Below are 22,363 nucleotides of genomic sequence, written 5' to 3'. Positions count from 1 at the left end.
CGTACGTATATAATCATATTAGGTATTGTTATGTAGTCGCTCAATTTATATTCCGTACTGTTTCGGTCCTGGCACTGCGTTTAAAATAATCCACCCTCTCCAGTAATCAGTAATCAAACATGTAAAGAAGCTCACCGCGATTATAATCCTGTGAAGGGGATTTCCAGGACTCTTTGTGGCGCCAAAGGAGCTGACAAATGAACTTGTCATGCTGCACGATAATAAATTAAAATAAATACACTGTGGAAAAGTTGATTGGAACAATTCTTTTCGAGACGAAAAACGATCATCACATTGCCTGTGTTCTATTATTATTACCTACATAATATATTAAATTACCGTTGTAATATTTTATACAATTTAGTTATTCTATGACTCTGAAATACTAACTGATACCTATATTTTTTTTAAATTAGTAAATTACACTGAAGGATAATTGCAAATAATTACAACATAAAAAGAACTTTTTATATACCTACCACGTTTTTAAATTTTCTGTTGAATCATATAAACTTGACAATTCTATGTATTAATAAATACTTTTTTGTACTTGATAGTAATACTGAATAAATATAGAATACTGAAATGCCATTTTCACATTTCATATTGATTTCCACAGTGACGCACGTATATATTAATAATTTAGTTGCTTAGCAACCAATAATAGTGTTTTACTTTTTACGAATTTTTTTCCGAAATAACTTTCCATACAAAACAGAATTAACTGAAAATGAATTCAAGATGGCTAAAAGTATTAATAGAATGCATTGTCATCGTATTCTGATATATTCTAAAAGTTTCAAATGTCTAGCTAGTCGGAAAGTTAGTTAAAAATCGATTGCAAGATTTGTACTGGACAAACAAGAATACGAGCTAATAAAAACGTGGTAAAATATAGACATAATTATGTAGGTAATAGTAGGTATACTAGTAGTTATACCAACTAGCGATGCGAGTAGTCGGCAGCCAGCTGTCTCGGTAGACATTGCATATTCTTTCTTCTTTCGACCATGTCTGATCCTAATAGGATCATATGGGCCTCCATAGAGTGGAGGTTTGCATTGACAGATTTTGTTTTTACGAGAAATGGATGTCAGCCACTTGCTCAATCTATTAGGTCCATACTCTGAATCATACACAAATTGAAAAACAATATGTGTACATGTCAGACCCAGGATTCGAACCTGGGACACACGGCGTTATAGTCCAACGCTTAAGCCGCGCGGCTACCGTGGGTGTTAGACATTGCATCTAACCTGCTAGTAATATTTAATATCAATTATTTATTTCATTTCAAACGCTTTGTTAGTAAGACAGTAGCAGTAGACTCATTTCTGCTCCGTCTTCCGCTCTCCTTCTCCAATTTTCTCTTCTTCTTCTTCTCTTCGCAGTCGTCCCTCAATCAGTTGTCCTTTCTGTCACTAAACATGAATTGTCTGAGTTTGTTGTCACGTGTGTCACTCGGACGGGATTCAGTGGAACTGTTTTATTCTCTTGGCACGTCTAAATTTAGTACCTACCTCTAAAATTTTCAACTCATTGTAGAGTCTTCGTCACGTAACCTTGCCATTTGGAATAGATGTTTTTGAATGAAAACGTGAATAAACCAATCGAGTGCTTGGAATTTACTAATCAATTATACGGTGTTCGTGTGTAAACCAATCGAGTGCCCGGCTTTTACTAATACATTTATACGGTTGCGTATACACACAAACACTTGTCACCGTGTACAATGGCAAGGTTACGTGGAGGATAGTCTAACTGGGCGACTACATGTTTTTCTCTTCATAGGTACCTATATACATTTTAATTATAATTAGCATTCTTTTACTACCTATGTGTTTTTCTCTTTTAATCATTTTTATTTGTTCTCTAAAATGATTTTTTATAGCCTTATTTATTGTTGTATTATTTCCTAGTATTGGAACTGGTATCATTATTTATTCTTTTATTTTATATCACATATTGTAATTATAAAAATAATTTGTCAAATACCACTGCTTAAAAAGTACCATTTATTATTTCAAGATAGATCAAGCCCAAATGATTCAATATTTTTAGTGTTTTTGGAATTCATGAATAGTGAAGCGATTCCAACTTTTGTTAGAAAGCCTTTTAATTCCAATGCTTAGCAACATTTTTTTTTTCAAATAAATATCGATACGAGTAGATACTATTGAAATATAATTGCTCTATTTAACGAAAAATTACTTATGGGGCTCTAAACTTGTGTTTCTTACCCTTACTTACCTTACTACCCTTACTGGATATCAACCCACTGAATAATATAAGACTCAGGGTAAAGAAAATGTGACATTATTTCACAAAAGTTTACAGAATGCATGTATGTATGTAGGTATGATTATCAACATGTTTTTTTCACTATTTGACGTTTACACTGCTACTGTCCAGCAGGAAATTCTTGGTCACGTGTTAAAACTGTGAACTAACAAGCTCCTCCCATTTTAAACCGCGCTTCTATTATAAACTAACAAGTTCCTCCCATTTAGTCGACGACAGCGCATTTGGCTTGTGCCTAAATCTTCTTGTTGGACAGCAGTCATGGCAATCTCTATTAGTTGAACCTCTCCCACCTTTCTAAATAAAATAATACGTGGGTTTTTGAATAAGTACATCTAAATTGTTATGGTTCCTACTTATGTTTGGTTTATTCTCAGTCAAAAATTTCCTAAAAACAACGAAGTAAAATTAATATTTATTAAGTAAATTGTTCTTTTACTGAATGAAAATTAAAAAAAAACCACTTCATAAACTAATAAACGAAATTTGCTACTATGATGGAGTTTGAGATTTATATTATCAAGCTTTAGTTTACGGTACATTGTAACTCTCTCTACAATAGCTACTACATAGACAATAAATATTAGTTAAAAGGGTACCTATGTACCTACCTATGTCAGATTGATATGCATGGGTTCTCATTTTAACTCACTTATCAATATAAATCCATCTACGTGTACATGCTATACCTACATAGTACGAGCCACCTGCATATTGCATTGACTTGAATCATAATTGTGCAGGTACATCAAGATAAAAATCTGATAGTGGCCCCTAGTTACTTGATTATGAATATGGGAATGAAAATACCTCTCTCCACGAACGATTTAGTATCGGTCTTCCTTGGACGGAGGCACACCATACCGCTGACAGCTTTGGAAATACAGTATTGCAAAAAAAAATGACAGTAAAATAAACCGCGGTGTTAAAAATATCCATTGCAATTATATCCAAGTTTAAAAAAAAATAATTGATTTGTTAACACTCTGATGGTGAATGACACCTCCATTATTTAGTACACGTCTTCTTCTTCACTTGTGTCCACTTAGGTACCTACTAACAGTACTAACTATTATGTAATAATTAATACTAGTAATGTAAATAAATGTAATGCACACGTTTTGAGCTGTTTTCTAAACATTAATATGTACAAACTAACTTACTTTCTCTTCTTCTTTCTTATTTTATAATGTGCTGTCATTAGTAACTAAGTCTTTGTTTTATTAATGTCATGGCTATTTATAATTGAGGGGTGTATATTCAAAGTGAACGTATTCCACTACATACTTGACGAAAACGAGTTATGAATGCCAGAATTTAAAGGATAAAATTTGAACAAGTATTTATTATATAAAAGAACCTAATGCCTAGCATTTAACCCAGTAGAAAAATCAACTTCAAAATCGGTGTTAGTAACAAAAGTAACTTTTTCTAACAAAAAGCATGTGTAAAAAGTTTTTGGGCTTTTGCCAAAAATTTGTTAAAGTGGAATAAGTTCACTTTGAAAATACACGCCTCAATTTCATAGATAGATACTGTTTATAATTTTGAATTGTATTGAATTATGTAGGTGCTATGGCACATTGGTAAATAGCCATGGGGCTAGGCAAGTCATGCAGCGCTCAGGGGCGGCACATTATAAAAGACGGTAAATGAAGAAGGGAATGCGATTTTTACAACCTTTAAAAGCAGTGGCGGTTTTTTATCAAGCTACCGGTACGGTCACTTCGGTAAAAATGGGCGGTGACATCTTAGGTTTAAGACATCACAAGGGAGCCTCCAAACTTGTCAGTGTCTCAAACCTTCACATATTTAAAACTACCGCTGTTTGAGAATAGGTTTATTTTCGTGGAAACGTTTTAATCCGCAACATTGAATTGTTATAGTTTTTCACCAGCGTCATGTTATGTGTTGTATGAAATATTGCATTCATGTTTTTATTCCCATTAGGTACTATGTAGGTACCTAGCGTTGCATACATATAGAGATTAAATAGCAAAACACATTTTTACAGCTTTTCAACAGTACCTGTGTGTCATTTTATGTCTTTTTAAACGAACAAACTGGGAGAATTTAAAAGAATGTACATCGCATTGATATTGATTTTTCCCAGTGTGTGTATTTGGCAGTAACCCTCGTAGTCTAGTGAAGTGAGGTCACAATATTTATGTGATTTTCGCAAAGCCTGGGTAAATGTGATTGTTTCACTTATTACTAATTAGACTAATTTTTCACTACATTACTGTCATTTGGCCTCATGGTCTGTTGTAGTGTTAAAAAAGGATATACATACGAATGCTCACACCCTAACGTAGGGTCCCAAGATATGCTTGATTTAGTCCATATGGAGGAAAATCTCTTTCTTCCTCTCCTAGGTACTTTCAACCTGGCCCAATATCAGCTCATTACGGTCTACAGGCAATAGCTTCTTTCCAAACAGTATTGTGAATGTTTTTTTGATATTCGACATTGAGTGCGAAGTACGTAATAGGTATTCATGGTAGTTGGAATTCTCAAATGCTGAGCAAACAGCTGTATAGTATACCTACAGTTCTAACGCATTGAGCCTTGAACGGTTACATGTAAATTGTACGTAAAATATTTCACCGTGGCACAGTTCGCCGTGAGATTTCTTATAGGAAAGAGATGACCGTATGGCTAGAGTTGGGTGTTTCCTGAGAAAATCTCAATCTCGAGATTCGAAATTTCCAGAAAAGAATTCTCGATATATCGAGAAAATTAAAAAAAAACCTTTAAAAAATCTTAAAATCAGTGTAAAAAAAGACAAATTTCAAAAAAATATGTTTTTTTTTATTTAAGTAAAAGACAAACAAATAGAAGTAGGGAAACAAAAATATTTCAAAAAATTACTTATTAAAATAGAATTTAGAAAAAAAAACACAGACTATCAATAGCTGCGTCTGACAATCGCGTACACTTTTGATAGACAAAATTCCCTGATGTTGAAAAATTGCGCCCATTTTGAGTCAACGTTGGCTTAATTGTGTTAAATGCCCCGATCAGTCTTTGAACGTTCTGTGTTTTTTGTCCAATTTTTTCATACACTGTGTGACCCACTCGAACTCAAATTTAGTTAATTTATTTCAATAAAAAAAATCAATTAATATTTTACTATAAAGAAATCCCAAATCTCGAGAAAAGATTCTCGAGATCCGGGATTTCCCGAAATGTTAAAAATTTCAATTCTCGAGATTCTGGATGGAAAATCTCAAAAATTTCTCGAGAATTCCCGTCAGGAAATTCCCGAAGCCCAACTCTACGTATGGCGTATACTATACGTCTCCAATTTTATTAGATTCTATATGAACATTACTTTAATTTTCATAGCTGACTGGCAAAATTCATGAATTCAAGAATAAAAACCTAACCTAACAAATAATTCAGTATACCCATCGGCTATTTTCAAAATTTATTTGCTGCTGGTTTCCTGTAAAGTGTAAACCGACAAGAACCGTGTTTTATTTAGACATGCATTTGATGTCTACTATACGACCCAAAGAGGAGACGATCTTTATTATAATGCCATATATTTTGTGTGATAGTGAAGTGTGATACGGCGAACTGCATACGTACAAGTTTCCGGACACGGCCTTGAACTGCGATTAAATGGTTCGGAATGTAGCCTGCCCGGACTGTCAATCTTACGTGAAATGAGGGAACATAACAATTATTAATCTGTATCGTGAATGAATAACTTTTAATTACTTGCCTACATATTAAATTTGTCTAAAACTCTTGTTATCATGAAAACTGGTATTCTAGCTAGTTAATGTTTTCGAAGTGTTTTGGATTCGCGCATGCGTTCAAAAATTCTCTATTAGGTTTTGATTTGTGGCTAGAATAATGCATGTGTTGGAAATAAATTTATTAAAACTACTTTTTGATTAAAACTACATTAAACACTGTAAATAAGGGTATATACCTAAGTGGGTGTAATACTAAATATGTACGTACCTACATAATATAAATGGACTACCGCCGACTTAGTATCTACAACGAGATAAATAAACAGATGCGGATTGAGTTATCCGGCGCTGGGCAGGCAGACCAATTATTAATTGGAGAGGAACATGTATTTCGGATTTGCATACAACACGAAGGATGCATTTGTGCCCACAATAAAATTATTATTCTGCTGCATTTTGTCGTCACCTTATCAGTGACGGTCAAGAATTCTCTGGTGGGTGGGGAAGAATAAAAATAATTCTCTCGAAAAAAAATCATAATTTAATGTAAGCTTTTCAAATTGTTTGTCAAAAGAATCGACTTTAGTAGATACGTTAATTTAAATTGAAGGACAGAATACTAAAATATATCTTTTTTCGAACGAACGCAATTATTGGCGAAATTAGAATCTTCCACATTGTGTTACCCACTGGCTGTTGATCTTCTGGTAGGCCTCCCAAAAAATTTAGAGATACGACTAAGCTTTAAAAACATCTGAAAAATCCGAATAAAGGTCTACAACAAATACCTATGACTCCTATAACTATGAGAAGAAGAAGAAATACGTCGAGACTATTTTTTAAAATAAAATGTTTTGAATAAATACAGTCTTGTTTCATAAATAAAGCTCCCTAGCTTACCAGTAGCGATGGTTGGAGGTGACTATTGGGAATTTGATGTATGTAAACAGTGCACACTAAAAATTGTCAGTAACACTAAGACTTATTTTTTTTCATTGCACTAAGAATACAAATTGCAGATGGTGTTGGTTAGTTTTTAAATTCAAATAAGCCCAACGTAATTATTTATAATCATTCATAAGTAAATTAATTAATCATTCATCAGTTAAGATTAGTAAACGGTTTGGTTTAGGCAGGGGTAAAATGAAATTTAAAAAAACACTAACCGTCACCTACTGCAATTAATTGTACTATTAATTCAATGAAAACAAATAAGTAACACTGACAAAGTTTAGTGTGCACAATTTATGTCAGATCTCCACAGCCTACCTTCACCATACACCTCTGGTGCCTATATAAATCAATTAATGTAGATTGTAACTTTTGGCAGGGTTTTCAATATTGTCTTATACCACTAGCCCCTCTTTTAAAACTGCCACTGTATCCATGTGTTAGTTAATGCGCCAGAATTTTAATTATGCTGCTTGGAGCATCCGCAACTTGTTATTTAGCAGTCGATTAGATAGAATAAATATATTTACATTTATTATGTTATGTAGGTACCTTGTGCCAAAATTATACATACTATACACTCGGCATATAGATTTATTTTAAATTTACTCTGTTGTGGATTTTCAGATCAATCGGCATATCCAGGAAAATAATTTTAGTAAAACTTTAGCCGGCTTCACAATATACTTATAGCATGCATAGAAAATGAATTTATATATTTTTTTTTATAAATTGATTATAGGAGGTATATTGCAATTGCATTTATCTAATTCTGAATAAAAAAAGTCGCCTGTGGGACTATGTTACTGAAGTGATACTATAGTAAGTACAAACTAAATTGTAAGTATTATATAGGATAGATTTTTACCACAGGGCATCCCTAGAAAAGGGGAAATGGAGTAAATCCATCCTATCATCCCCAAGTTTGGTGCCCTGGTTTGAAGAGTCTCCTTTGAAGAGTAATGAGCTTAAGCTGATACTGAGGATAAGAACAGGATACAAAATAGGTAAAAAAAATGATGTCCTGATGGGAAGAAGCGATTCGCAACTCTGCGAAGAAATTGGTGGACATTGTACATATAGCAGTACAATGCCCTAAATATGAACGACAGTACAGCTGCGAATTGCGGATATCTTTGAGAATGTCGATGAATTGAAAGTTGCCCTGACGGTGGGTAAGACGGAAGAGCTTGGCAAAATTGTAAAGTTCTTTAACAGAATTGGAGTGAGGACCTGATCGGCAGATCTTACTCTAGATGAGAAGAGGCAATATGACAGTGAGACGCAGTCAAAGACTCGGTAAAATCATAAAAAAATAGTAAGTAGGTACCTACTCTTGGAAGAATAATAACATTTTAAAATATGTGATTGTTTTGATTTAGGTACCTACACATTAAGCCGTTAATTATTATAACCATGTTAAATAATTACAAGATAAAAAGAACTTTTTATATATTTACCACGTTTTTAAATTTTCTGTTGAATCATATAAACTTAGAAATTCTATGTATTAATAAATAGTTTTTTTTGTACTTGATAGAAATACTGAATAAATCTAGAATACTGAAATGCCATTTTGACATTTCATATTGATTTCCATAGTAACGCACGTATATATTAATAATTTAGTTGCTAGGAATGGACACACAAGAAAAAATGTGTACTGGGCAAACAAGAATACGAGCTAATAAAAACGTGGTAAAATCACAAAGCTTTCTCACTTTTGGGAAAATACAACAGGGCAGACAAATTAGTTAAGTAGGTGGGTATAAGTGTGTTATTCGCCATGAACAAGTACACAATGCAGCCCAACAGGTCAATCAGAATATGTGTCCTGTAGCTATACCGGTGGTGAAGACTCGATACTAAGCGATTATTCAATGTTTTCTTTGGCTCATACAAATAATTTCATTACGATATTTTTAACAATACTACAATACTAACAAAGTAATAATTATTCTCAAAATTGATTTATTATTGCATTCGTAATCGTTAGTAGGTATACAGGTACCTAATGAAAATGGATACGTTTGAGACGTTATATATCTACAATGAAATTATTTGTCTGTAATCGTCATTAATTTCTGTATGAAATGAACATAAATATCTATTATGCGAATTAGCGCTGTACCTACTTAAGTACTAAATATAGTAATATATAAAGTACCTATATTGGAAATAAATATTCAGGTAAGAATAAATTTATTCTGTTTCACAGTTTTGTTTTTGTCATATATGTCAAATACCCTGACTTGTACCTACATTTAGCAGCGAAGTGTGGAGGTAGGCTGTTAAGATCCGACATAAATATTGCACATTAAACTTTGTTATTCATACGTAGATATTTGTTTTTATTGAACTAACACTACAATTGAAACTATAGTTATGCAGAATGTAGCCAGTCAGTCCACAATAATGTCGAGCTGAGATAATGGCACTTTAGCAACAATATGATATTAAAAAGGTATGTAAAATTTAAAATTGTAAATAGTATTTTATTTCAAGATTTTTTTTTGCGGCTTGGCTATTTTCAGCAGAACGCAGAGAAAACCTTCTCGCATCTGATCTATATCATATCTCATTTTTTTATTTTTTGTGGACTGGCTACTTTCTGCATAACTATGTCCAATTTACAGATGGTGTTAGTTAGTTATAAAAAAATAAACCCTGCCTAAACCAAACGTTAATAGTTTTGGTATACTTTGGGCGATACGATAAAATTGTACACATTTTTTCGTCCATACGTATTTGTTTTTGTTGGATTGTAGTACATATTTACACATATTGTTGGTTCATTTTTTTTAAATTCATTAAACCCTACCTAACAAACGAAACAATAATGCGGTCGGTCGATAGTGTGCGTGCGTATGGGGAGCCGTAATAAATGCCTGGCAGCCGATGACCGCGTATTCGTACGTATACGTACATATACAATCGATGAACCGCATCATTGTTTCGTTTTTACTGTATGCTATTTGTAAAGAGGCATTTGAACCTACATTCAGGGTTCGTTTACAAATGTTGAATTTTCGTTATTATTTTATTTCGACCAGAATACACCACAAGATACACAAGATTCGGGAAGGTTTCTTTTTCCTACGTTTCTTCCACAATTTTAGCTTATCTTGAAAGGATGTCATCTGTTCAGCTAAGGACGCATGTGAATGCGCTCTTAATATAAAAAAAATATAGAAAAGTGTTATCTAAACCAGATTGCGCATATAAAATCGTCTCGACAGGGATATAGTCATAAATGAAACTCTAACGCAATATTACAATATTCTCTTCAAGAAGCACAAGCTAAAGTCTAGACTCTAGCTATCCCATACCAGGACAGTGACGTCACGCGGCTAGCCGAAACGAATGAAAAAGCAGTTTTGCATACGCGCCGATGCGACATTTGGGTATTATATCTGCACCTCATATCAAATGAAAATTTTACACGTGACGAGTAGATTTTTTTCTATCAAAGATGTCGTTACGAGGCTATGTGCGGCAGTACATTAAGTTACATGCTCTGTGTTTTGTGAGTGACAATAAAATCACATCAAAAAATTTAACATGTTGCAGTTGAGATGATTTTCTATGCGCGACCGAGCTACTGTTGCAAGTTAGTTATAAATACAGTACCTACAAACTTTATGTTGGGAGTCGCCATAATAACGTCGCTATAGATTGGTTTGTCGAATATCCGTTTTGTCGAAATCGACGTTTAATGCAGAATATTTTTTTGTATCTAAATGGACCAGAGTCATCCTTTTCGTTAAATTGCTTTGTAATGAATACATTCATAAGCTGTAAAAACAACAATTTAAATACCTCCATGTATTTAATTAAATATAGGATAATGAAATTTGTTTTTCGTCTCCAGAACATTTGACATTTGTATAATGCTTGAGGCTTTCACGATTGTTTTTTCTCGTAGTAGATTTTTGGGTCTCCACCGTGTGTCCTTCTTCCTTCTTTCCTCGACGTTTCGGGCTCGTTGCAGAGGCCATTATCAATATATCATCTCTTGATAATGGCCTCTATTTGACATGTGGTGAGGTCAATAACCTACCACCTATATGACTTGGCAGGAAACTAATAATTTATAATTACAATGTATCTTGCAACATAATAATGTTGAAATAGCAGAACAAGCGATTTATGTGAATTAATCAATTTTTAACAGAAAGCTTATTTAGCAAAATAATTCAATAATTATATTCATCAATTATTTATAATGTACCAAACGATAATGCATAAATAATTTTGTGCATATCATGATGCACAAAATTGTTTATATGAAAATCAATCGTGCCTAATAATTAAAAAGTGCTAAATTGTCTAAAATAAAATCAATTATTTATAATTTACAAACAAGCTATGCATTACACAACAAAGCATGATTATCAAAATATCCAAATAGTGATAGCAGCATTTTCTATTGTATCGAATCCTGTAATACCTGTAATAATTAAATTGATATTTATTTGGAAGGAGATAATAAAACCAGGGTTCTTTTCATTAACGCACCAAATTCTGAGTTATTCATTTTGGGAGTCAAATCAACCAACCCTGCCTGTTCCCTATTTCATCTCCTACCAATAGGCATTTGGTATATTCGACAAACCAATCCTACAGCAACGATAAGTTAAAGTGATTTTTTTCATAATTTATAAATACCTACTGATATGCTGTCAAGTAATCGACGTGCAGTCACTCAAGAAGTTTTTTTAAATAACTTGCGTATTACGTAACGTATCAGATGCTATTATCTCAATCATTTTGTAATTATTGAAAATGTTTTGCAATCCACTCAACATGTCAATATCCCTAATTTTTGGTGGCAACCCATAGGTTAAGAACCCCTGATTTATAGCTGCAATACTAATGTATTTATTTGGGTTTTATGTACTATGTAGAGTGTAGACATTGATATGTGGTGATCAGTTGCTTACTTCTTTATAAATGTGCGAATTTTTATTTATTAGGCCTATTCCAGACCAAGATAAATGATGCCTGTAAATAAATGTGCATTGTGTAAAAACTGTTTACAACTTATATAAAACTTAACGCGATCATTTGTGTTTTTATACAAAATACCATGATTTTTTTTGTTGCTATATTTACTATATTATGCGTTTTGCTACATGTATTCTATATAAATTGTAAATGAAAAAATCCGTGCTGGATACCTATGAGTAAATATAATAGATAATCCGGAGTAATTGTGAATAATGGCATTCCGTCCAGAAGCTTCGGCGCAAAGTGCTCCAAGTGCTGCCGTGGCATCTCTTCGTCGGACTGGGTGAGGAAGGCGCGCGCGCAAGTCTACCACCTGGCCTGCTTCGCCTGCGACGCTTGCGGCCGCCAGCTGTCCACGGGGGAGCAGTTCGCCCTGCACGACGACCGCGTGCTCTGCAAACCACATTACCTAGAGACGCTGGACGGTGGGAGCGTATCCTCAGATGGTGACTGACACTTTATTACTTTGCTGTACCTATATTTTCACGTAATTACTTATCATCTCACTCTGCCGTCATGTAGAATTTGCCATGCATGATAACAGTTACATGGACGAAAACACTTGCATGAATAATTTTATTGGAAATAGACTTACCTAAACATTAACAAATGCCAAAAACCTATAGATAGGTACAACATTATTTATTTTAAAACAACGTTGTCCCACTGAAGATTAGGTACATTACATAGGAATGAAACTGCATTAAATAAAATTACATGACCTTTATTTAATAAAATATAGATAAATATGGAAATTGGATAGGTAGGTACGCAACTAGTACACACCGTAAGAAATGTCATCAATCAGGTACCTACCCACTGACTTATTTCGACTTAATGTTGAATACTTTTATTTAATATAAAAGTAACATCTTTGTTTTTAGATAAATATTTTAAAAACTCAGTTTTTGTAATATATTATCTACTTTAAACTTGAGATTTTTTTTTATTTCACACTAACCATCGCTTCCTGTAAGTACCTACTAATAGGTAAAATAAATGGGACAGACGGTAGGTAGGTACCGAATTACCTAAATGATAAATAGGTTCAAGGTACAAGGCCTTTTAAATAATTGGAAATATTATTTACTCACCTACTTATTACAATGCCAAGAAAAGTTTTATTTCTGAAATACATTTTAGTCGGCATTATGTAAATGAATTATCTTACAAAAGCTTGCAATAACGCATCAAAGTGTCCCCAAACAGACGGCTGCGACCCGGAGGGATACCACAAGAATAAAGCAAAGCGAGTCCGGACGACCTTTACGGAGGAGCAGCTGCAAGTCCTACAGGCCAACTTCCAGCTGGACTCCAACCCGGACGGACAGGACCTGGAGAGGATCGCGCAGGTCACGGGCTTAACCAAGAGGGTTACGCAGGTCTGGTTCCAGAACTCCAGAGCGAGGCAGAAGAAGCACCAGCATACCGGGAAGGGCAAAGGACAAAGTCAGTATGAATTAACCATATTTTTTGCGCTATACATTTAACTGGCTATTCTTACAGTAGTTACCTACCATAACTGTATTGTATTTGATTACCTAAGTCTTTCGAAAATGTACACTGGTAATGAAACTTAACAGTTAATGTGATTTTTATAATTTTATTAGAAATTACGGTTTTGGTATTCGCTAAATTCACCAAACCACATCTGATGATTTGAACATCTTGTAAATATAATTTACTGAGATATTTCATGGCCTCGGATTTACACCTACAGAGGCCCTGTGCTAACACGTATTAGGGTCACAAAAAACGCAACTGATCAAACCATATTTTTTAGTCTATGGTAAATCCGGTCATGCCCTGCACATTTTCTACAGTACTCAATGTTAGGCAGAATCATGTTGTCCCTTTCCACACTGTGCTATCACAGCTCATCCCGGAACTTCCCGGAAAGCCTCTTTCGACTTAAAAATAATTCGGTACCAGTGTGTACTTTGGCTGCTCTATGATATGTAATCAATTTATTCTCTCTAAATTGTTTCTTCCGGGAAAAATCTCCATGTACATCTTTTTTTAAGTTCTAAAATTTTGTCACTATATCTGACATAGTAGGTATGTAATAATTCATAAATTTTAGAATAAAATATTTACTTTAATTAAAAAAAAAAAAAAAAGACGTCATGCATGCATCATTAATCAGCGGAACCTGCAATCTGTACTAAAGTGTCATGATCTGTCCTTTTCCCGACTTACAGTTTGCCAAGTTCTTCTTCTATTGTATTCCTCATGATGTTTGAAAGTCATGGGATAATTCGAATTCACTCGAAGAACATAAAAAAACCTGTGTGGGCACTAACCAAGATTCATATAGTTTGTTAGTTAGTACTTAAGCTCACACTACAGACCATTCAGGTCCATGGCCGATTGCATAATCGTCCTCCAGGATCTCAATCCCGAGCTCTCTTTTTCTCTAGTTGGTCCCACTAAATGTCTAAATGTGACTCTTGACGTTACCGTCCATCTTCTCCGGAGACGGCCCAGGAGAAGATTCATAATCGAACTATAAAACAAAATAATAGAAATGAGAAATTCTCTTCAGCAGGGCGGTATGAAAACAGTATGGAACTGATGATGCGGTCGCTTCCTCAGAAAATAAGGTAATCATAAGAAGTTGCGCATTGTTCACAATCTGAGCTTTAAAAAAACTATCAAAGCATAAAACTAAAAAATCCTGGCAACATAACTATTGCTATATCTTCACACTCAATGGTGGTTTATCGTAAGGGAAAATCTTCGCATCAGGGCCTTCAAACCTGCCAGTTCCTCAAGCGTACACGTCTCTAAAAGTGCCACTGTTTAACTTTGATAAAGTCTTAACTCTAAAATGTACAAAATTTTCTCGCTCTACGAGTACTTTGAAAGATTCCCGATCTTCGATGGCAAATAATAATTTACTATTTTGCCTAATTATTATTTTCACCTTGCTGCTACATGACCAATAATAAGTTTTTGAAGTAATACCGTTTTAAGCCACGGAGCATATTTTTGGAATTCTCCGATACATTCATCATCGGATATATATATTAATAATAGTCACTTTCAATAATAACCGCATGACAATGATGGATGGTTTGATTGACTTGTGATCCAAGCTGGCGGTCACACAATATTATTTATGCACACAAAGGTGTTCTCAGAACTCATCTTGTTATTATTTTCTCACTTTTTAAAACCCATACGACTACGTAGGTAAATAGTACGCCACATGTTTAAAAAATATATTTGAAAGGAATCAAAATTCGTTGATTTAGTAAATAATTATAACTTCTTTGAGTACCTACCTATTCTCAATACACATCAAGTCACATTAGAAATAATTTATAGTAGACTTATTTTACCTGTCTCCCCATGGTGAGGCTGTGCGTCCTGGAATACGCCGATGATGCTGTTTTAGAGGCCATCAATAGACTGAAACCGTATGTGACTTAGAACCCTGTACCATACTAAACTTATGATTTCTGTTCATGTAAATATAATATTTTCAATACGTTTGTAAATGTAAGTGTATGGTATAAATAAAGTATAAGCTGATTTGAGCTGATACTTATAATAATACTTTGTGAAAATATATTTCCATGAACATATATCAAAAGTTTATTGTGGCACACGGTTCTAAACCGCATTAGGTTGCAGTATATGGATGGCCTCCTATTCGACGAATTAATCAAGGGCATTCAAGAGACAATAGTCAGACTGTATGACAATTCGTCTCGCGTTGGTTTAACAATTAACGCTAAAAAAAAACAAGGTTTTGTGCTAGTCTAATCTAATGCTAGTGCTAATCTAGATTTCCCTTGATTAGCGACGGTTGTTCTTCGAGCGATGGCATTTTGCAAAGAGAGCTCGCTGTGCAAATCTGAATGTCTGAAGTATCATTCAACTTGATTCGGAGTGTCTGGGACGCACGACTGTACTCGGTTAAAATGAAATGCCGTCTATTCAACGCTTGCACTCTGATGGTGCTGCTGAAGACACCTTAGGCCTTGTTCACATGGCGCGTGTCACGGCGCGAGTGCGTGTGGACGGCTCAATGAGGTTGCATGTACCTGGAATGCACACGAGTCAAAACGCGCCATGTGTAAAGGCATTACGAAGGGTCAAAGAAACCTTCGAGAACAAATATTTGCGACGGATAATGAATGGGTGTGCTGCGATAGAACTTTAGAGGTAACGAAAAGGAACAGACCATCAAGCCTTTCATCATGCTGAGAGTGAAGCTAGCTAGAAAATAACTTTTAAAATGGGTCGACTTCTGCTTAGGGTGCCGTGAACTGAAAAAGTTTGAAAACATCTGGTATACTTAGGTATATAAATGTACCTATGCATCCAATTTTCATAACGTGATTATTTAAAAAAATGTAGGTATGCTATTCTCACCATACAAATAAAAATAATTAATAATTGAAGCAGTCTGTTGCAAAGAAATCTCGTATAAAATATTTCATAATAATATGTAAACTGAATAATATGTTTTGCATTTATGTTGTCCAAATATGAAAATGTTCTAATGCAACTCTGCAGTAGTTTTACAGGGATGTTATCAATGATACCTAAAAAAATATGATTTTACGACAGCAAAATTATTTTATGAGTTTTAGATTTTTGAACACCTTGTGCCACAGGTCTCTACAATCCTGACAATCAATCGAACATTTTCATTGAAATACGACAGTCGATCATCCATTGCTGGAGTCACGCCCACCTAGGGATTGCAATACCGAATGAATATGTCAATACCGGTTTTTCGGTATTTCTTATTGAATACCGGTATTTCTTAAACATTAAAACAACAGAAGTAGGTGCTTATCAATAAATATAGCTGTCAAAATCTTTCTAAAATATTATTTTATAGCAAAAACCTATATACCTACATTTATTATGTTGACATTGAAAAATATGTATTGATCATAATTGTAGAACTAGTGATTTTTACAAATAATTTTAATACATACATTGATAATTTTAACTAAAGCCCTCAAAAGTTCAACAAGTGCAAATAAATCCGGCTGCAGGAAAAGATTCTTAAATTCAACGCTTGTACAGTCATCAATAATTATAGAATAATTGAACATTTTTGTCACGGATGTTTTATATTTCGAAATAATATTATGATAATTCATCGCCACAATTACTTATATAAATATATTTGATAAAATTTGTTTTATTATTTTTTCACCTCTGTCGGATTCACTCAATATATTTGCATTTTAGCAGCACATAACTTATAATAATTCATTTTCAAAAACGTAAACGAGTGTGCCTTCTTAGTACCAAAAATTTTGGTCTTTTCGATTTTTAAAATTGGTATTTCGGTATTGATAAATACTGGAATACCGGTTTTGAAATACCGGCATTGCAATCCCTGCGCCCACCTAAGTCAGATAATTTTCATATTATTATGATGCATGAAGAGTCACGGGCATATTATATTATACCATACAATAATTATTCGTCATTGCACCGGACTCTACATATAATATAATTTTTTTTTTGATTGATTTAATTGATTTTCCTTTAGAACGTTCCACTAAGTCGGCCTTCAAGTTTTGAACCGTGTGCCATACTAAACTTATGATTTCTGTTCATGTAAATATATTTTCACAACGTATTGTTATAAGCATGGCCCCCACATCGTAAAGCGGGCCCCTCGGCCAGGTTCTTTGGCGGCCCCCCTACCTATCACAATATTTAATGGCATGTGTGACGCACAATAAAAGCGTTTTCAAAATTGTGTTAGAGGTAAAAAAAGTCTTCAGTTTATTTTTAGCGATTTTTTGTAGTTTTAATACTACTTGAATTATGGAGTTGCCGAGTATCAACACAAAACAATCAAAAATTGCACCTTACAACCCAGTGTTGCCAACCGTACTATAAGTATAGTACAATACTATAATTTTGATTCGGCGAAAAATGTAAAATACTATAATTTTACGCCAAATATGCCAAAATACTATAATTTTAAAGGATTCAAGACGAAAAATGTGCTTGTACTATATTTTTATCAGAAATACTATAACTTTTACGCCTTTGTACTATAATCAGCACAGAAAAAGATGGCAACACTGTTACTACTTCATTTTTTTTAAATGTTAATAACCTCCTAGTGAAATAGCGCCGCAGGCGACTTTTTGTACTATTAGACCAAATTTGTGATCTGTGTTTATGTCACATATCTGATCGACCCCTTGAGCCCGGGGGCCCCTAAGCTAGAGCCCTGTCACCCCCCCCCCCCCTTGTGGGTTCCATGATTATAAGCATATGATCGTATCCGTTTACAGTCTTTATACCATACACTTACACTTACAAACTTAGTGAAAATATATTTTCATGAACAGAAATCATAAGTTTAGTATGGCACACTGTTCTAAACCGCATACGGTTTCATCTATGGATGGCCTCCTATAAATAATACTATGATACTGCTACACAGAAGATTATGTTGTACATCAGTCAATAACGTTATTCGAATGTGTAGGTGTAAATTTCTGGACCTTCATTGGTATAGGTAGAATGGAATTATCTTTGTGAATTAAAATTTTCTCTCATTTTTGGCACTTGATACTACTTTTTTACTTATCATAATACCAAAATACTTACTTCTTTTTAAGGTAGATAGGTATGCCTAAAATAAATAAAAACAGCAAATGCGTTTCATTAATGTAATAATGTGTACCTAAATATAATAATTTAATTAAGGCTGTTTGCGCGTTGAATTGTTTTGTTTGCAAGCGAGACATACCTACCTATATATACATAGATATTGCTATATAAGTATACATAAGCTATTAGATTTTTTATTTGCTTATTAGGTATGTTCAATAGAGTAACTTAATACTGTTAAGTGGTAATTGCACCTACCGATATTATTAATAGGTAGTTAATTAAATTTTATTTTTAATCTAATTTTGAATTATTGCGCGCAAGTAGCTGTTAATAAAATTGCTGACGCTAATTGAAAATTTCTGATGTTTTTGTAAGACGCGGGTGATATATTTTTATCATAATTTCAGTGATGTCACGTGACGGTGATCCGGTTGGCTTCGGTAGACACATTAATCTCCACCTTACATACTCCTTCCAGAACAAACCACCCTTTGCACCTCTGGGTAAGCGACACATTATTATTTACAGTTAGCATAGTACCTAGTATAGCGATGGCAAATACGTGGCATGCCAAAAAAAATAATTCGTTTTATTTTTTAATATTCAAAACGTTTATAAGGGAAAAATATAAAATCAAAGCGAAGTCATGTTGATGTACCTATATGTACTGAAATTATTGATTTGCAATCTAATCCTATTTGGGCTGAACATTTTGTAAACATGTGAAAATGTCTTGAAGAATTGGAATGTCATCGGTTTTCTCAAATTGATGAATCGGAATGCCGAATTGAAAACATGATATTAAAAACATGGAAAAGCATGCCTGATACTTTTATGTCAGTAAAAAAACTAGCAATCTCATTGTTGACCATTTTTTCTTCCACGTAACTAGATACTCATGTGAAAGTATTTTTTTCTATATTGAATTATGTACTTACATTCAAATACTAGAAATAGGTTGACAAAATGAAGATTCAGCATCATGTATTGCAATCAACGACATATTAGTCTCTATGTTTAATTAGTTTAATTGTTTTTTTTTTATATTCAATAAATATGATTTACATTATATCATGTGTACCTACATCTAAAAAGGAATGGCACGTGCCACGAATTAAAAGAAATCGGCTTATTTTGGCACGCCGATTAAATCCTATTTGCCATCCCCATGTGGATCCCATAAATATACTAAAATAACATCTGGAAAAAATTGTGACTTATAATTCTAAAATTATACCTATCTACCTACTATATAAATCTGAATTTAGTGAATATGTATATATATTATCTAACCAATAAGACGTGTAATACGTTATTTTATTACATATTTGGAAAATGTCACACAGTAAATGAATATTATAATAACAATAACGTCATAACCGATACTGAATGAAATATGATAATAGTTTTCAACTAGTTAATTTTTATCTTGTTCTATTTAATCATATAGGTAAATAGGTATTTACTTAAACTAATAAATACCTACTATAATGCTGTGCCTCAATTTACGATTATTTTATATAAAGACACCGCTCGTCGACAAAGAGGCGCCTTTACATATTTTATTCAAATAAGATATTCTCATGTGACATTATCTCTTGATAAATTTTAATATTACTTTAATGTAGAAAGGTATCTACTATCCGTAATCTCTCATATTTATTATGCAAGAGGTGTACAAGACTGTACAAGAGGTGTACAAGACAAAGTCAAATTTCTTTGCTTACTGTCCCAGTTGATTTTTGTTTCTCAAGATTGTTTTTTTCAAAAATTTCGAGATTCTTATTTTTCAACGAGAATATTCGAGAATTTTTGCATTCATTGATTAATAATTGAAGTAGTGAAATATTCTGTAAGAATCGGGCTTCTAGAAAAAAATATTAGGTAGGTACTGGACGTCAAAATTTAAAGTAGAGGTAAATTCTAAAGAAATAGAAAGTAAACTACCCGGGTGACATATTTATATTTTTTAAATGTTTAGATATCTGAATGTGATTTTTTTTTCAGATTCTTCAATGGATGAATTATCTGAAGATTCAACAATTCACTGCATGCAAAGCGAAGTGTAAAACACACCAACTGACAATCAACGGTCGGAGATGCAGTGCTAATAGTAATCTTAATAGGGAGTTATTTAACAATTTATAATCATTGAATAATCTGTAAGGTAGGAATGATTTCAAGTGAAAGTGTCTGAGACTTTAATTATTATTATTAATATTATGGAGAAAGGATTTTTCAAAGCATTTAAAGTTTAGGTACTGGCATAAAATGTTTTATCAGGTGAAAACTAAACAAATGAAATTACTAATAAACCATTCAACGAATAATTCACAAGATTTTGAGAATGTAACATTTCGTATATTGAACTTACATTATTTCAAAACATTTCAGATATATACCCACTAGAAAAATCATATTTAAAAAAAAAATACGATGCTCGACCCGTATTTGAACCCGTATTACCACTGGTATCGGGCCACTGTACATAAACCAATTATGCTACGAGCCTCGTATATATTTGCGACAATTTAAACTAGTAGGTGTTACATGAAATGCTTTATGAAATGGTTCATTAAAAATTGTTAGCAAGTTCAAGTACACGTTATAACTAAAATATTTGACGAGAGCCAGGCGTCGGTTAGTAATTAAGGTAATTAATATTTCTTGATTTAATATACAGAAACGAATAGTCAATAATAACGCAATTCGATAAGCATTTCATTTACGATCTACTAGTTTAAATTGTCGCAATTAGATAGGAGGCTCGTAGCATAATTGGTTATTGCACAGTGACGCGATACCAGTAGTTATACGGGTTCAAATCCCGTCGAGCATCCTATTTTTTTTTCAAATATGATTTTTTCTAGTGGGTATATACCTATCTGAGGTGTTTTCAAAAGACAAAATAATTGACGGATCCGTATTAGGGAAAATGTGAGGCACACAATCAAACGAAATAGCGTCATATTATTATTATGTATGTAGGTGCATGAGAAAAAAGTATTTTTGACAATTAATTTATAAAATAAAATATTACTCTGCCAATTTTATATTACACTTACTTATAATATATAGAAGCCGAAAATAAATATTGTCAGTGGCGTTCTATGAGAATAGGCAAACATGCAATGAATGCGTTACGGCAGCAACTTGAGAAAAAAAAATGAAAATAATAAACATGTTGAGAGTTAAGTAGTTATATTAATTATTATTCACATCGAGAAATCTCATGCGACTTGGTCGCAATGTCAGCTCATAAATGCCAGTGGATTGGTGCTTTATTGAAACTTGAAAGAGTTTTGTTGGTTTTATCAATTTTAGGTACCTACATAGGTATAATACAGTGGCGAAGGGTGGATGTAGGCTGTCAAAATCCGCCATAAATACTTGGTGCATATTTAACTTTGTTAGTCATACGTGTTTGTTTTTATTGAACTAAGACTACAATATAAAATAATATAAAATGTAGGTATCTACCTATTTCTAATGTATTTCTAATTCAACGAAAATAAATTAGTGTGAATGAAAAAGTTTGCACAATTTTATCGAATCGCCCAAAATATATCAAAACTATTATGGTTTGGTTGGACAATTTTAATTGATTTTCAAAAACTTACCAACACCATCTGTAAATTGTAGTATTAGTTCAATAAAAAAAGATAGGTACGACTAACAAAGTTTAATGTGCACTATTTATATTTGAACTTAACAGCCTTCCTCCACCCTTCGCCACTGATAGAATAGGAGCAAGGGCAAACTCCAAAAGGGATCAAGTATTTATT

At 33.3% G+C, this 22,363-nt stretch overlaps 1 protein-coding gene across 1 annotated transcript in view; it reads left to right on the top strand.

The window, feature by feature from the left end:
• Awh (LIM/homeobox protein arrowhead) overlaps positions 1-20,647 on the top strand; it is a 51,493-nt gene extending 30,846 nt beyond the window's left edge. The window contains exons 3-6 of the mRNA XM_085945907.1: positions 12,198-12,415; positions 13,179-13,418; positions 18,986-19,081; positions 20,568-20,647. Coding sequence (XP_085802033.1) covers positions 12,198-12,415; positions 13,179-13,418; positions 18,986-19,081; positions 20,568-20,647 — 634 coding nt within the window. The remainder of the gene's footprint in view (positions 1-12,197; positions 12,416-13,178; positions 13,419-18,985; positions 19,082-20,567) is intronic.
• Positions 20,648-22,363: the final 1,716 nt, after the last annotated feature.

This window comes from Rhyacophila brunnea, unplaced genomic scaffold (genome assembly GCF_057557595.1).
Source record: "Rhyacophila brunnea isolate RB1 unplaced genomic scaffold, BYU_Rbru_1.0 scaffold_1, whole genome shotgun sequence".
NCBI classification, from domain to species: domain Eukaryota; kingdom Metazoa; phylum Arthropoda; class Insecta; order Trichoptera; family Rhyacophilidae; genus Rhyacophila; species Rhyacophila brunnea.
The sequence above is the reverse complement of the archived record's forward strand: the minus strand, read 5'-3'. Positions and strand labels throughout refer to the sequence as shown.